The sequence below is a fragment of the Passer montanus genome, unplaced genomic scaffold (genome assembly GCF_014805655.1).
Source record: "Passer montanus isolate IOZ18808 unplaced genomic scaffold, ASM1480565v1 scaffold16, whole genome shotgun sequence".
NCBI lineage: Eukaryota > Metazoa > Chordata > Aves > Passeriformes > Passeridae > Passer > Passer montanus.
The window spans coordinates 6,329,590-6,346,562 of NW_024363160.1; the positions used below are offsets into that span (position 1 = coordinate 6,329,590).

At 45.7% G+C, this 16,973-nt stretch overlaps 1 protein-coding gene and 1 non-coding gene across 2 annotated transcripts; both read left to right on the forward strand.

Annotated features, from left to right (window-relative positions):
- Positions 1-4,504: 4,504 nt before the first annotated feature.
- Positions 4,505-11,839, forward strand: TCF24 (transcription factor 24). Its single transcript, XM_039703078.1, is given in 6 exon segments — positions 4,505-4,643; positions 5,754-5,839; positions 6,786-6,876; positions 7,873-7,988; positions 7,990-8,230; positions 10,859-11,839. Coding segments are annotated over 3 exon segments (459 nt in total). The 5' UTR covers positions 4,505-4,643; positions 5,754-5,839; positions 6,786-6,876; positions 7,873-7,884; the 3' UTR covers positions 10,973-11,839.
- Positions 11,840-16,864: 5,025 nt separating this feature from the next.
- LOC120499377 lies at positions 16,865-16,943 on the forward strand. Its single transcript, XR_005626866.1, has one exon. It is a non-coding gene; the product is annotated as a small nucleolar RNA SNORD87 (small nucleolar RNA).
- The last annotated feature ends 30 nt before the right edge of the window (positions 16,944-16,973 follow it).

Genomic DNA, 16,973 nt, shown 5'->3' on the forward strand with positions numbered 1-16,973 from the left:
AAGGAAAGGAAAGCCCAGATTACAAATTGCCCCCAGGAAAAGGCCTTTCCTAATGCAGTTTCTCTGTGTGAATGGCAGTTCAGCATCTAGTGCTTATGGCCCTGTCTGAAATAAGAAAGGAAATTTTCCTGAATAATTAAATCAGGATTTGTCTTTTTGCATGGAATGTTTTGTGTATTTTGTGAACATTTATAAAGATAATTTGGTTGAGATTATTAAAATATATTTAACTCCTGCATGCATTCTCCCCTTGAATAACAAGATCTTCATCTTCATTACAGAGAACAAGACTTCCAAGGCTAAGATAGTAAATGAGTGGTACTGTAATGCTGAGGCACCAATGTTTCTGTTCAAGTGCCATGGTTTAACCCCAGCCAGCAGCCAAGCCCCACTGGGATTGGGAAAAGAACAGGAAGGGTAGAAGCTGGAAAACTCATGGGTTGATATAAGACAGTTTAATAGGGAAAGCAAAAGCCACACATGTAAGCAGAGCAAACCAAGGAATTTAGTCACCACTCCCCATGGGCAGGCCGGTGTTCAGCCATTGCCAGGAAACCAGGGGCTCATCACATGCTGTGGTTACTTGGGAAGGCAAAGAGCAAACATCCAAACATCCAAATATCCCCCTGCTTCCTCCTTCTTCCCCTGCTTCAGGCACTGAACATGATGTCATATGGTGTGGAGTATTCCTTTGATCAGCTGGGGTCACCTGTCCCACGTGTTACCACGTTGTCAGTCCCAATGTCCCCAGTCCCCTCGCTAGCATGGTGGTATGAAAACAGAAAAGGTCTCATGTCTGTGTTAGCCCTGCTCAGCAATAACAAAAAACATCTCTAGATTATCAACCCTGTGTTCAGTGCTAATCCAAAATACAGCCCCATACCAGCCACTGTGAAGAAAATCAACTCTACCCCAGCCCAAAGCAGTATATAAGGCTGGTGCATCATTTGCCTTCAAAATCAGAACATTCCAAACATGAAATAAAGCTCAGATGTGCAGCTGTTACTCCCTTACTGAAATCAGTGCTAACCAAGCACAATACTTCTTATTCTAGCTGTAGTCACAATGATATTCAGGTCGAGAAGGACAAAAAAGCAAACATTAAAAAAGGTTGATTCTTTAAAGCAATTTCCAAAGAAGAATGTCAAAATTGTTGATGAGCATGTTCACAGTGTCAGCTGCTGACTGCTGACTCAAAGCAGCACATTAGGAAGTCACTGCCTGATCTCTATATCGTGGTGTTATCTTTGCATCTTACACTTCCCTCTGCCTCACACACACCCATTTAAAACGATTTAATGGATTGTTACTATTTGTTTATGTGGGTTATGCTGTGTAAGCCACCTAGAGCATGGCATATTTTTCATAAATTATGAGTATTTCTGGATTACAGATTTTAATTTATTGTACGATAAATAAAACATTGAAGACCTGAATTAATTACTCCCGATGCATCATGTGCCATGGAGTTTCACAGAGAGAATCCCACAGCCAAGCAACTCAAGTCTAGCTACAGCAAAGCCCTAAGGAACTCTTGATACCCTGGTCTAACACTTATGTACACATACACACCCCCAGAATGGAGCCCTTCTGATACATATTTTAAAAATAATTTTAAAAGTAATTTTTAAAGTAACTACTACTGAGAAAATGCTATAAAAAGTGTATTGACTCACTGTAATATGACATATTTAACATAACTGTGGAATATGCTATGGTTCTACAGCACATTATCAACATGGCATTTGCAAAAAATGGAGAAAAGTATTTAACTGAAAAATTTCAAAATACTTGTTTGGACTTGGAATCCATTATGCTAAGATTTCCCCAAGAAGCAAAAGTTGTGAACTACAACTTATTTTTATTCTCCTGTGGCTGTGTCCTGCCTTTGATTTGTTCCCAGGCTACAGCTGGACTCTGTGGGACCTGACCAGACACAATCTGTGTGTGGTTCCTGCCGGAGCTGTTTTACTCAGACAAGCAATATTTCTGTTAGATTCTGTCAGAAGCACCAACAACTGCTGCACCATACCAGCAGGCAAGCACACTTGAGAAATCCTTATACAGAAACAGGAATGGGAGAAAATTAACAAATTGGAAAGAAATACCCTGAATGTTTGTGCTGAATTGTAGCCAAAACACCAGAAACTAATTTGACATAAAGGGAGCAGAGTGTAGCTGGAAAAACATCATTCTGTCTCTGGTAGAATTCTTCTTACCTAAATCACACTGGAAATCTGTGACTCTGGCAGTTTTCAGATTTGAGATATACTGTGGAAGGTAAGGCAGGAAAAGTAATTCTCAGTCATTTGTCTAGGAAAGAAGAAACAGCTGCAGCCATTTGTTACAGCTTTAGATTGAAATAGTGGGTTGGTATAAGAAAATAATTACTGGATGTCTTTGTGCTTGTAACACAGGAGGTGTCATCTGATGGGAGAAAGTCTTGATGGAGCAAACATCAACTATTTCTACATTTCTATCTCTTTGGATTTTCAAACTGTGTGTAAAGCACCCCTTTTTTGGTAACAAGGCTAGCAGCCAGAATGGTGTCTCCAAACACTGCTCAGTTTCTTACTGTGCCATCTCCCTAATCACACTCTGCAGTAAGGTGGATTTGGCATTGTCCAAAGATGGCAATGGGAGTTCCACCACCACTTCTCTTCCAACGCCTTCCACTGGATTTCCTGCACTGAGGCAGAACTCTGTACAGTGGGAAACTCCAAAAAAACACTGTGCCATTAATCCAATCAGAGCAGAGCAGAGCACAGCACTCACAGTCTGCTAACTTAGGGTGGCTGGGAAGTCTCAGGGTGTTGGGACACCTGCTGCTAAGTTCTCTGTCAGTGACATAGTTGAGCATCCCACAGCCTAGTGAGGAGAAGTCCCCCTCAAGTAGGCATTTTTTGGGTGGGCAGCAGACCGAGAACCCTGCTTGGGGTGTGGCAGAGCCGATCCCCAGAGCTGGGTGCTGGTCTCAGTCAGTGCGTGTTTGGCACTTACAAAATGACAGAAGAGCCCCAGTGGAACTGAGGCTGGAAGGCAAATCTCCCTGCTCCCCAGGGAGTCTGGGATCAGTTCTTCCACATCACACCACAGAGTCAGAGTGTTTTCAGTACAAGCTTAAGGATATGTTCAAGAACTGCTTGTTTGAGCCCCAGAGGCTGATTGAGTGGAGGGATGTCTGTCGAGTGCATTTTTAAGAGGTTTTGTCTGCAGAAAGGATTCAGCAACACTCACTTGGGCTGGAGGCAGCCCTGGAAACCTTGAGGCCAAAAAAACCTTGGCTTAGCAGGGCTGCTTGGAGGCTCCTCCACGGTCCTCCAGAGAAGCAGTGTGCGTTCTTTTGCACCCGCGAGGCCAAAGGATGATCTGTGGTGCCGGTGAAGTCCATCATCGCCCCCGTGAACATACAAGAGTAGCTTTTGTCAGAGTAGCTCCTCATGGCTGAAGGGAAAACCCCACCGAGGCTGCCAGCACCAGGCAAAGGTAAACGTTGAGTCACAATTCCAGCACTTAGATTTACAGATGAATTTAAGTACTGAACTTAGAATTTAGTGCTTAAATTCAGAACCGACAGCATTCCTTGCCGTCCAGCCCTCCCCGGCCCTGAGGCGGCTCCTCAGGGCTGTGGATGTCACCCAGAGGGCAGCAATGGTGGCGGGGCGGAGGGGCCGGGCGGGGCCGGGTCCGGCCCGCGGGCAGCCCCGGCCCGTTCCCCCGGAGCGGCGCTGGGGGAATTCCCGTTCGGAGAGTTTGGCTGGGATGCGCTGGCGGCTCGGCGGGCGCTGCCGGGCCGGGGCTGAGGGCAGGTGTCCGGCTCCCTCTGCGCCGCTCCCGCCCCGCCGGCTCCTCACCGGGCTCGGCCCTTCCCGGGACTTCCAATTACCGCTAAACTTTAAGTCCTTAATTTTCTTGGCTGCAAACCCGGTAACGAATCGCTCAGACTTTGTTTTTCCACTGCTCCCGAGGCTTGATTTATTGTGTCTCTCTTATCGCACAATCGGGCTTCGTTCAAAATGTTATTCTGGGCTAATTCCATACCCCGGTATTTATTTTGACTGTCCCTTCTCATTAGCGTTACTGATTTTTAATGGCTCCCCGCTCCCGGTTAAATCCCCTCTCTGTCCGGGCTGGCCTCATCCCGTTCGTGTTCCCATCCCGTGTGGCCGGTCCCCGGAGCGGTGCCGGGGCAGCCACGACCCGCTCCCCCCGCGGCTGCGGGACGGAGCCTGGCCCGGGGGAGCCCGCTCCGCCCGGGAACATCCGCGAGCCGGAGATGCGGCGGCGGAGCGAGGAGAAAGGGCTTGCTTTTAGCAGGGCATCGCCTGAGCTCCCAGCCCAGCGATTAAATTTCTCTCCTCCAGCAAAACCGTTACTTTATCCTAAGAAAAACAGCGCGAGCGGGGCGAGCGGCGGCGCGGGGGAGGGCGGGGGGCGAGGGGAGCGGGAGGCGATGCCGCCCGACAGCTCCGTGATTGATGACCCACCCGCCCGGGAAGGGGCGGTCGCTGCAGCCCGGGCTGGAGCGGGGAGCCCGGGGCCAGGTGCGACCCGGCCCCGCCGCGCCCACCGGCCGCGACGCCCTATAAACACCGGGGCGCGACGGGGCCGGGGCGCCGGAACCTCCGCAGCGGGCGGGAGCGGTAAGTTCATCCCCGGCCGGGCACCGCGGGGTCCCGCCAGCTCCCGGGCAGCCGGGACGCGGGACCGGGGACGCGGGACCGGGACCGGGACGCAGCGGGCGGCGGGGCCGTGAGCGCCGGAGCTGCCCCCGCACACCCACAGGCAAGTTCCCGTTCCTCTGCTCCGGAGGAAGGGATTTCGTTACTTGTTACCGGAGTTACACGGAGGGCAAGGCCTTTTTTTTTCTTCTTTTTTTTTTCTTTTTTTTTTTTTTTCTTTTTTTTTTTTTTTCTTTTTTTTTTTTTTTCTTTTTTTTTTTTTATCTATGCAAAATAATTCAGATTCGCTGTATTTTGCCCCCTAAGGAGCAAGGGAAAAGTTTGTCTAAGGCTTCCACCTGTTTGTTTTTGGTTTGTGCGCTCTGCTCTGGCGTTTTCCATCTTTTCCCTGTCTGTGTGGGCAGGTTGCCTTCATCGCCATTTCATTCACACAGAATATAAGACTAAAATAAATGTTGTGCTGGGGTTTTTTTTCTGTAAAATATGTCTTTTACAGAAATCATGTCTTTGTAGTGTCATGTAAAAACACAAATGCATTATTGCAGTATTCTGCACTAGAAGTGCTTTAGAAACAACATAAATAACTTACTTTCACAGCCCTGTCCTCAGCTCTCTCAGCATACCAGGTGGCAAGTGGGTGCTTGCTTACTGTGATTATTTAAAAAACCAAATCTTTTGCTTGTAAAATTTTTAAAGGGAAATGACTGTTGCCCAGAGGCTTTTTATGTACTTTAACTTTTAGCAGCATTTTTTGGACCATGATGTTTTAGCAATGCCTGAGTTTGAACACCTGGAATGGATGTCCTGATTACTCCGGGGAGAAGAGGGATGCTGCCCAGTCCTAGTGTGAAACAGAAGTGATCCTGGCTGTAGATCCAGGAACCACTATGATTTGGCTCCACATATGTACACTGTTTTGTACATATACACATATGTACTTTGTTTTGTGTACCAGATTTTCCCAGGCCATTTGCTGTTTTTGTTTGATGGGAAGTCTGACAGTGGGGAAATTTAATTCAGAGTGAAATCTCTAATTTCTGCAGCTGAAATTTTGTACTTTTTTTTCCACAGGCCCAGGATTTGATTTCATATAGATGTGAAGCTCCTAAACCAGAAACTCCTGTTTCCAAGGGCACCCCAGGAGATGAGGTTTTTAGGTACGTGCATTACTACATACTGTATGTCACTCGAAGTCATTTCAGTTCTACATGTGGTTATACACCAGCACAGCAAAATCAAAATGTGTGTAAACCAGCCCTAGTCCTGTATTTCAGTAGAGGAGCATCTATTTTCACTAACCCAGTCTGTCCCTATCCTTCATTAATCCAGATTTCTCCAGTAATTGGGGAAGACTTTCTCCTACCAGGGGGATTTTGATGGGATGACAGTGAGAAATCCTGCTGTTAAACATAAATTGTTAGATTCTTTGGCCAGTGAAGATCATTGTAATTATCTTGATGTCCATCTCCACAATTATGATTTTTTTAAAAACTAAAATGCATCCAGATCTGACTATGCCTTAACACAAAGAACAAACACCAACAAAAAAGCATATAATGACTTTTTTTTTAAGTTAGAGGCAACAATCAATGTAAGGACCATTTTTCAGCCCTCATTCAAGATAAGCTCATGGAGTCTTAATGTAAGATTTATTTTATACTGATCATAAACACCACAATAAAAAGAATAGTGAGATTTTTTTTCCTTTGGTTTAGAGTTATAATGTGCATAGAATATTTCACAAATAATTTCAGTCTAAATTGTACTGCTACTAAAGTGACCATTACATGATAATACTCTGTGAGCCACATTAACAGCAAATTAACCACAATTAATTACCCAAAATAATAACAATAAAAATATATTCTAAATACCATCAAATTATAGCATTGCAAAAAAGTTATTTAGAATCCTTTCCTTATCTTTGACAGAAATCTTTGACCTCAGTGTGTGCTTGAAATGCTCTGCAAAATCAAGAGCTAATTCTTGTAAATGTATATATTCAGTCACTTATGTGCATCAATGTTATTTAAACTTTTCATTGAACAGTATTTGGATGAAATTAAAAGGTTTAATAACTTGTTCCTGCCCTTGTCTAGCCAGGCTGTCACAGGAAGAACACACACTCCTAAGACGTGAAAACCAGGCTCTGGGACACCCACAAGGGCTGCTTGGCTGAGGACAACAGGATCAGGTATTATTCCAGCTAAGGAGTGCTGGACTTTGGGGAATATTGATTGAATGGCATTTTTCAGTGGAACTGAATGAATTAAAGGACTGTGAGCTGTATTACGGGCAGAGCTGACTGACCAGCTTTACAAAAAGCTGAGAAAAGATCTTGAGGTCACTGTTTTCAGCTTTTCTTTAAATCATTTTTTTAATGTTTTCAAAAGGTTATTTTGCCCCCCAATGGCCAAAATATCTTACAAAATTGTTTTGAAGTTTGAAAATGTAGATTAGAAAGGCTAAGCATGCAATTTCTTTAGTAAGGTTAGGGGTGGGACAACCTTGCCCCCCAATGGCCAAAATACCTTACAAAATTCTTTTGAAGTTTGAAAATGTAGATGAGAAAGATGAGAAAGGCTAAGCATGCAATTTCTTTAGTAAGGTTAGGGGTGGGATGACAGGAGAAGTCAGTTCCTGATCCTTTAAAATTATGGGCCAAGTTTTGTCCTTCAAAAACTGAGTCCGTGCTCTGTGGCTTCACTTACTGATGCATTTGAAGATGATATTTTTCTTTCCATAGTCCATGGAGCACTGATCACCTATAAGACTGCTCATAAAATGATTGCAGCGAAAATAGACAATATACTACCAGTTCCACATCCCACATTATAGAGTTTTCAAAATTGCCTTTAGCCTAAATTTTAGTTAATTGTAAATGGAAACCACTGTGGCAGTGCCTCTGTGTGGTGCCTGTTGGGTTTTTTCAGAAGTCATCTCTGGGCTATGAGTGACTCAAAAAATTTGCTCTGTGTAACACCGCCAAAAAAATCAAATACTGATCGTTGTGAAGATTTTAACTTCTGTTCTGTACCCCTGTGTGGTGCTGAATTCGTAAGCAGCGAGTGGAAAAGCGGCTCACAGAGCTGCATTCCAGCTTTTCCTAGCACAGCTAGTGCCTGCGCTTCTGACCATCCTTGTTCTCGGAACGTGCTGCTCACCTCAGAGATGCTCTTGTTGCTTGCAGGACGCTCCCCCGATGGACTGCGGGCGCCTGGCAGAGAGCAGCGAGGAGCTGGGCAGCCCGGGGGCCGGGGCCGAGGCCGCGCCGCCGCGCTCGGGCGGCAGCAGCTCGGCGGCCCCGCCCCGCCGCCGCCAACGCCGCCCGCGAGCGCAGCCGCGTGCAGACCCTGCGCCACGCCTTCCTGGAGCTGCAGAGGACGCTGCCCTCCGTGCCGCCCGACACCAAGCTCTCCAAGCTGGACGTGCTCCTCCTGGCCACCACCTACATCGCGCACCTCACCCGCAGCCTGCAGGATGAGGAGGAGCCGCCGGGAGAGGGCCTGGGCACACTCCGCGGGGATGGGTACCTCCACCCGGTCAAGGTAGGGGAGCTGAGGGGCAGCCACCACCTTCTGGCTGTGTACACTGGGCCTAGGGGTTAGGGGTCTGATGGAAATACCTTGGAGCTTTGCTCCTCCACCTTCAGGAACTTTCCACCAAAATATCAAATCTCGTGTAGATCCAAACCTGGTTTTTGGAAGTGAAGGTCAGCACCACTGGACATCTTCTTGGTCCCTGTGTGGAAAACTTGGTGATCCTCGTGGACACACTGGATTGTCACTATGATATTTTTCCAAAATCCTTTGCTAGGATTTTTCTCCTATTCTAGCTGAGAAGCCTCAGAAAAGAAATGTAAACTATAACTATCTGGTAGCTGTGGAATGTGGTCTGGACATTGTTTACCAACAGGTGCATCTTTGATTGGTCCATGTGAGTTGTTTCTACTTCATAACCAATCAAAGATCCAGCTGTGTTCAGGCTGTGAGTGGTCATGAGATTTTGTTATTCATTCCTTTGTATTCCTTTCCAACCTTCTGAGGGATCCTTTATCTCTATTCTTTTTAGTATAGTTTTAGTATAGCATTTGAATATGTTATATAATAATGTAATAAATCAACCTTCTGGAACATAGAATCAAGATTCTCATCTCTTCCCTTGTCCTGGGAGCCTCGAACACAGCCATAACTGGATCCTGCTGTGAGGGGTGTACTGGTGAGGTGACGCTGTCCCACAGCGCTGAGCCTGCTTTGGTGCTGCTGCCCCAGCGCCGACAGCAGTGTTAATTACCAGCTGTGTGTTAATTACTGCCATGAAGGTGCTCTTCTGAAGCATTTCTCTGGTTGGTATATGCTCTTCCCATTGCCAAAAAAAGTCACGGCAATGCAGAAGGGATGAGAAAGGGGAGCTGCTCTGGGAGAGGACCGGGCTGGAAGCTGTTTCCAAATGCAGTGCTCACTGACTGATGGGGCTCAGACACCACGGGGTGTTTTCTTTGGCTCTGCTCACAGGGAGGGAGTTAGAGCACTGGGGTGTTTTCTTTTCTTTTTTAAGAGTCTGAATTCAGAATGATTTAATTAAGATGAATTTGTGAAGTAATCTCTAATTTCTAAAAAGTGCCTAATTCACAGAGAGTTCCTTGTTCACAATGTTGGTTGCTATATTTTACAGTATGATCTGAACGTAGGCTTCTGAGGCCATTTAAATGATTAGCAGACTCGTAAAGAAAGCAAAACCTCTATATCAATTAGAAGATGACTGTAATTTAAGTAAAAAAATACTGTGATGTATTTCAAAATAAGTTCAAAATAGCTTCTGTTAGTTCCCTCAGTCAGAGTGAAAGGACACAGGTCTCTTACGGTACTTTTTATCCAGCTGCCAACTACTGCAGGCAGAAAAATACTTTTGAATAGTTATTACAGCAGTTAAATGATCCAGATGCTCATTTCTCAGGCTACTGGAAGAGAGTAATACTGGATTCACTTAAGCAATTATTTTTTTATCACTATATTTGATGAATGAGTCAAAAACCCCAAAATGCAGGATATGAGACAACCTTTAAAGTTTTTAACTAAACTGATAGATTAAGTAAATGTAAATAGTGAGGGAAGTTAAATATTCAAGTACTGTTGTTTGTACACTGAACGAAAAATATGGTGAATGACTTTGAACTTGGATTGTTTATTGGTGAAAAACTCTTAACATCACACTTGAAATGAAATTGCTGAATGAGCTTGTACAATCTTTCTAAGGGAGAATATGCTGCTGCTTTAGTTCTTTAAACAGAAGAGCTGAGATTTGTCTGCAGTATTATTAAGTTCCCCTTACCCACAGGAAAGGTGCCAGTCTGTTCCCAAAAGAGTCTTAAAAAAACCCTGTTCTTTTGGAACAACATGCTGGTTGCATTTCAGGTGTTTTTGCATCCAATGTATGTGACAAGTTGTCTCTTCAAGCATCCACCTCTCTAATAGTGATCTTGGCAGAGAAACAGAGCTGGGTGCTCCCTCCCAAGTTCTGGGTGCCCCGCTGTGGCCACCACACCACAGGGCTGCTTGCAGAGAGAAACCTGCTGGGGTTACAAACTCAAGCTGTCAGAATAAATACTTAACACCAAGAGTAACTGATGATTCCAAAAATCAGTGAGTGTAAAGATGAACTGTGTCATCTGAAACAGCTGGAGCTGACAAGAGCAAGATGCTGACAGTGCTGAGGACTGCCAAGGTGCAATTACATTAAATTCCCTCAGACTCACAGCCTTCAGCAGCAGCCCCTGTGGTGTTGTGGGGCCCAGCCAGCAGGGACAGGTGTGCACGTGGGGCTGCAATCCCTGCAGGTGCAGGTGGATCCCTGTAGCATCCCTGGTGCCTTGAGAAGGAATTATTTGTTTTATTCTACTAACAGAACATCTGTGACACAAACTGAGCTAGGCTGACTGGCTAGCAAGGCCTGGCCCTGTCTGCTGGGGCATGGCAGGGTTGGGAGCTGTGCCTCACAATTAATTACCAAAGCAAATATCCAGGCTGAGCTCCAAACATTTTTCCATCGAATGACAAAAGAGGAACTGTTTGGTGATAGCAACAGTTTCCTGTTTTCTTGTACTGTGATTCCATCAAATCTCTGCTGAGAACTGCAGTGCAAAGATCTCAGTGCTGTGCTTGTCTCCTCTCTTGCAGAAGTGGCCCATGCGTTCCAGGCTGTACATTGGAGCCACGGGACAGTTTCTGACTCACTCAGCACAAGGAGACAGCACAAACCGTGGGGAAACATCAACATCTTCACAGATCTGACCTCCCTTCTTGCTTTGAAAAAAATGGTTATTTATTACACCTTATATAAATATATATTTAAGTTAAAAAATCAGTATCTACAGACAAACTGTAATTCCTGAAATGCTGTTTGTGAGGAAAAGAAATTGATTCTTAAATGTAATTAATACCTCATTAAGTTAACGTGACACATCAATGGTTTCTATCACTGCTGCGATCTGAATGAGGGGGAGTGGGAGGTGGTGACTGCAGCCAGCAGAGTGAAGTATCCCTGTCCTCTCTGGGACAAGCCCTGTAAGAAAAGAGAGGAGGAGTTATGTGCTAAAGGCCAAGTACAGGGCAAAACAGGCTTAGGTGAAAAGAGAAGGGCAAGGCTAAAAATAGCAACTGTAATCCCACACAGACTTTCTCCACTGCTTAAAGCCGATGGCAGAAATGCCCTGATTAAAGCTGTCAGGCCAGGGCTCCAGCCATCGGATAGTCCTACACTTTTGTAGCTATTGCTGGGAATATGGATGCATGTTCATGGAGTAAAAATGTGCTCAGAGAGCTGTCCCCCCTGCACAGAGTGCTGCTCAATTTGGGCACTGCTTGTACCCACCCGCAGGACCGAGCTGCATGTCACGGGCTCAGCCTGTGTTTGCTCCCTGGCACAGCCACGTGTCTGCTCACCACACCATGGCCCATTTCATTAAAGGGGTTCACGTGTTGGAGCAGGGGAACCCAAAGTGTTGGCTTGTTCACTTAAACATCTCTATTTAGGCAAAGATGCTGAAACTAAATGCACAAATGTCATCTGTTATATCTGTTCTGTAAAACACTGTACTTCTCATATGGTTTGTTATTGCTGAGGTAAATGTTCTATTAAATATTATTCAGTGAATATTATATACTTTGAGTTGCAAAATATGTTAGCAGTTTCTCATTGTACACTATAATATTCTACCTTTATAGTACACTATAATAATCTACATTTATAAATGCTGTCTTCTTTCTGAAAGCTTAATGGTTTAAATTTAAAAATTGTATTTAGAAAAAGAAAAATATTAGCCAGAGCAGCTTTTATAAAAACAGTACAGTAAGATCTGGAGCTTTCAACAGCCCCTGCAGTATTCTGAGCTCTTAACAAGATATTATACCTGGAAGGGACAGTATTCAAGAACAGGAAGAAAAAAAAATCCTCAGTGTTTTTAAAAGGCTTATTCCTTTAAATGGCATTGAAAGATTCTGACCCCCAAGAAGGAGAGGGCCATTTGGATACCAGGAAGAATTTCTTCAAAGAAAGGGCTGTGAAGCACTGGAATGGGCTGCCCAGGGAGGTGGCAGAGTCACCATTCCTGGAGCTGTTCAAGAAAAGTCAGGATATACCACTTAGTACCATAACCAAATTGACAAGGTGGTCATCAGTCAAAGGTGACCAATAGTTTTTTTCCAATCTAGTTTATTTTGTAAGAATGAAAAATGCTGTAGCAACAAGGGTTAAAAACATGGAAAGCTATGAATGCATGGCACAGAGACTACATCTCAGACTCAAGCAAGCTGCAAGACCTGTATCAGTTTCTCATTGTACATGATAATATTCTGAATTTATAGATGTTGTCTTCTTTCTGAAGACTTCAAATTTTAAAATTACATTTAGGAAAAAAGAAAAACCAAACTACTACCAAGAACAACTTCTGTTAAAAAAAAGTATGGTAAAATCTGGAGCCCTCCACAAGCCCTGCAGTATTTACAACTAAATATTTACAGTGCTCTGCAGGCAGAGAATCAGAGCAGCAAGCACTGTAGCTACTTACTGTAGCTGTATCCCTTTTTCAGCATTTTATGGAATTATTACAGGCCTATAAGAACATGCAAAATTACAACAGCAGTTTTTCAGATAAGAAGAGTTCCCTGTATTTATGAGTGGGATTTTTCTTTTCCTTGAGAGAGATTATTCTGCATCAGAATTATGCCTTTCCTTCCAGAAGACACCAGCTTAGGCAACACGCTACCTTTGACCAGAGCAAGAGCTTTTATCTTCTAGAAATTTACACAGCAGGATAACAAGAGATCCTCTGAACCCACTTGCTTCAGACCTGATGTTTGGTCCCAGCGCTACATTTCCTAGGAACAGTTCATATCCTCGTGTACTGAAACACAAGAGTTTGGCATTTAACACTAGGAATACACACGTGCCTAGGAACACAGTTGTAAAATGTTATAAACGAGACCAGGCTCCCGGTACTAAAGTGATTTCAGCATTTATTATAATAAAAAGAAAGGCCTAAAGCAAGGGGGCCCGCGGGCCGAGCAGGAGCGATCCCGTCGAGGGTGCTGCGGCGCCGGCGCTGGGTCTTCCTCAGCAGCGATGTCCCCGATGTTCCAGGTGGAGCGGCACAGCTTCCCTGGGTCAGATGGCCCTTTTTATCCTGTGTAGTGGGGTTTTTTTGTTTGTTTGTTTGTTGGGGTTTTTTTTTTGTTTGGTTTTTTATTTTCCTTTGGATTGGTTTCTTTTTGGATCCTTCACTTGCATGAAGGTTTTTGGCGCTTGATTTCCCATTACAGTTCTGTCCCGGTGCCTCGTTTTGCTTGGGGAGTGGTGCGCTTCGCTTGTGTGTATTACGGTACGCCGAGTACCGTATTTCTTACAACTACACAACTACCCATTTAATCCCTTTTACAGTATAACACCAAACTAACAGTACATGCTGAACAATTATTAACTACTTCACAACAAGTTTTTAACCTATTTTTAACAAAACGTAGATACACTTCTATCAAAAGCTGGCATTCTTCATGGAGGAACCTAAAGGATCTCGGCAAACTTCGGTCACCGTCATCACAGCTGTTCCCTCGGAGGGCTGGCACAGGCGAACTCCCGGGGCCACGGCAGAGGCGCTGCCCGCCCGGCACAGGAGCTCCCGCAGCGCCTGCGGACACGGATCGCCTTCCCCGCCCATCCCAATCCCGCCCTCGCCGCTCCCGCCGTGTCCCGCTGCGCGCGCAGCCGGAAGGCGCCGCGCCCGCCCCGCCGCGTATTTAGCGGGATCCCGGGGGGAATCGGCCTTTCCTGCGGGGACGGAACCGGAGCGGCCGCGCCTGCCCGCCTCCAGCCGGGGTGCGTGCCTCGGTGGGTGCGGGGGTGGATGTGCCCGTGGCTGGGGGCTCCCTTTGGCGGCGGATCCCGGGCTGGCGAGGGGCGCCCCGGGGAACGGGGAGTGCCGGGCGTGCCCGTGCTGATCCGTGGCTTGGGAGCCGTGCCCCGGCCTCGGGCGTGGGAGCGGCAGCAGCGGCCGCCGAGCCTGATGAGTACAAATTGAAGGAGGGTAAATTTAGGTTGGGTTTTGCAGGAAATTCCTTGCTGTGAGGGTGGTGCGGCCTCTGGAGCAGGAAGGTTGTGAGTGCCCGAGGCCATGGTGGCGTGTAAAGCCGGGCTGGATGAGGCCTTGAGCAGTCTGGTCTAGTGGGCGGTGTCCTGCCCGTGGCAGGAAGGGGATTGGGGCTGGATGGTCGCTGAGGTCCCTTCCAGGCCTTTAACGTTCTGTGGTTCCGCGATCCCGCCGCGGCGATCCGTGTGATCCGTCCGCCGCCCGACCTCCGCCGTGCTCCTTGGAGCAGGTCCTGCCTCGGCAGTGCAGACATGTGCTCGTCTGAACAGTCGAGTGATTTCTGCCCTTCTCAGAGGGATTGGAAATGCTCCTGGGTGGTTACTGTGAGCAATCCCGACATGGCGGGTCAAAGCAATGGCTGTAATCTCAGGAATTGCGGGGATGGTTTCAGGTGCTTTTCCAAGCAGTCAAAGTTGTCACTTTGTGACTTTTGTGATTGTCACGCTGCTGTAGCTGTGCCTGTGTTTCCCCTGGGCCCTGGCGTGGCACAGTCACTCCAGCCACATGGGCTGCCCAGGAGAGCGGTGCATGGGAGACCGAGATGGACTTAATTACTGTGTGCCACGGGCTGGATACTTGGAGCTGTCTCTTGGCTCATCAAGTCTTGAAAGGAATGACAGATTGGACATTTAGGGACACTTGGTTTCGCTGACAGATCGTTTTCATCAGCAAATGCCTGTCATAATTCAAAAGATAAATTACCTTTTTTTTCCTTTAGGGAGTTGGGCGAGGGCTGTGAGGTGACCTAGACTATGCCTTTGTTCACGTTATAGGCACGGATCCAAACTGGTGGGGTCTGGCAGGGACAGAGCCCCAGGAGTCTCAGCAGCCTCTGTGATAATGCTCTCCTGCATTCCAGACTGCACTGAGTGCTGACCTCAGTTCAGCTGGTGGTGAAACATCAGTGAGGTCCCCAGAGGGTTGCATGTGAACCTGGGTTAAAGGCTGTACCTTGCCAGGGTGCTCCTCTCCCCAGCCTGGCTGGTCATTAGGAGCACTGTACTTGTCCTGCAATTAGTCATTCCTCTCACTGGAGCTTGTTTTAGGAAAATGGTCATGCCTCTACTTAACTTTGATCTCAGCTGATGCTCTGTCCCATGTAATTGCATGAGAACATGGAGTTCATGTTTCTTGTATGGCTTACTGTTCCCAAAGAAGTGTTAATGCTTTCTGCTGCTGGCTCAGCAGGAGCTCTCTGAATCAAACATCTTTTTTTTTCATTGTTTTAGGCAGAAAGTGAAGCTCAAGATGAGTTTGTTGCTGGCTTTGGAAATCCTCAGTCTGTACTCTGCCATGCCTCACAAGCAGAAAGATGCCACGTGAATTCTGGAGCTAAGAAGTAAGTATTTCTTATTGTACTTAAAGATGTTGAGGGAAGCATCGTGAAGTGCAGGTCAAGAGTTCTGAAGCTGTTTAATGGCTTGCAATGTCCGTTACAGATGGAAAAAAGAGAAAATTGATTATATGTAGGGTTAAGAGATTGAAATCTTAACAAAAGGTACTATGCCAACTATAAAATCTCCTAAGACTTGCTCTCCAGAACAAAGCCAGTGCAATTCAAGAATCCCAAAGGAGTCAAAAGGGAGAGGCTTGTATCAGAGAACCTAGTTTTTTACTGGAGAAACATGACTTCTGATTTAAAGAATTCATGGATGTTAGCTGAAACGCGAGAATTAAGTGAAAAATAGTATGTTCAGATACAATCCATGCTGGCACTTCAACTGTGTCAGTCTTGGAATCTATTCCAAAGGCAAAGGTGACTGTGGTAGTGATTTTTACCTATAGAAAGATACTTGGCATTTGGGGATTGTAAGAGCGGGACCTGCGTTTTTGTGCCCAAACAGAGCTGTTTTCTCTTGGTTGTACTCAATCTGTTCTGTGCTTAGCAGTTAAAATGAAGGCTCTGCTTCACTTCTGGAAGTACAACTCTTGAGACAAACTTAACCAATTCCCTTGTATTTAGTACCTGGAAAAAGCAGCTTTCTATAGGCAGGAAACTGCTGGCATAGTGATGATGACCCTTTGCCGTTTACCCAACTGAATGTTGTGATGAGCAGTGTTCTATATCTGATGTGCCAGCTAATCAATAGGTTTTTCCAGATTGATTTGCTCCTGTAATTTCTGATTTTATATATTTTTTTCCAAGGTTCTGTGACATCAGATGATCACCTCCACTGTCTTCCAGCCTTGTGTGAGCACATAGGGCCAGAGGAGAGTCCACCACTTGTAGAAGTGTGGCTGTTTAAGGAGGTGAGTTGCTTTTTTACTGTCACAGTGCTCAGGCTCCTGCAGGCTGTACTGCCATCCAGGGAAAACCTGTACTGGCCATGTTGGCTACCATCCTTTCCTTGTGGTACTTACTGCTACAAGTCTTCCAATTTTCAAGAGCTCATGGGAGAAACTGGGGAGAAGCAAGGATAAAATGTTGTGCTCTTTCTGCAGAAAATCCATTAATATTACTTCTCAAAATCCATTAATATTACTTCTCAAAAGTAGTGATTTATGAAGGAATTCTTTCAGTCTACCCTTAACGAGTAATTTTTCTGGCATAATGATGAGACTTTTGCCGTTTACCCATCTGAATGTTTTTTGATGTGTATCTTGAGATCTGAAATGCCAGTGAGGGTAATGCCTTTGTGTAAGATTAATTA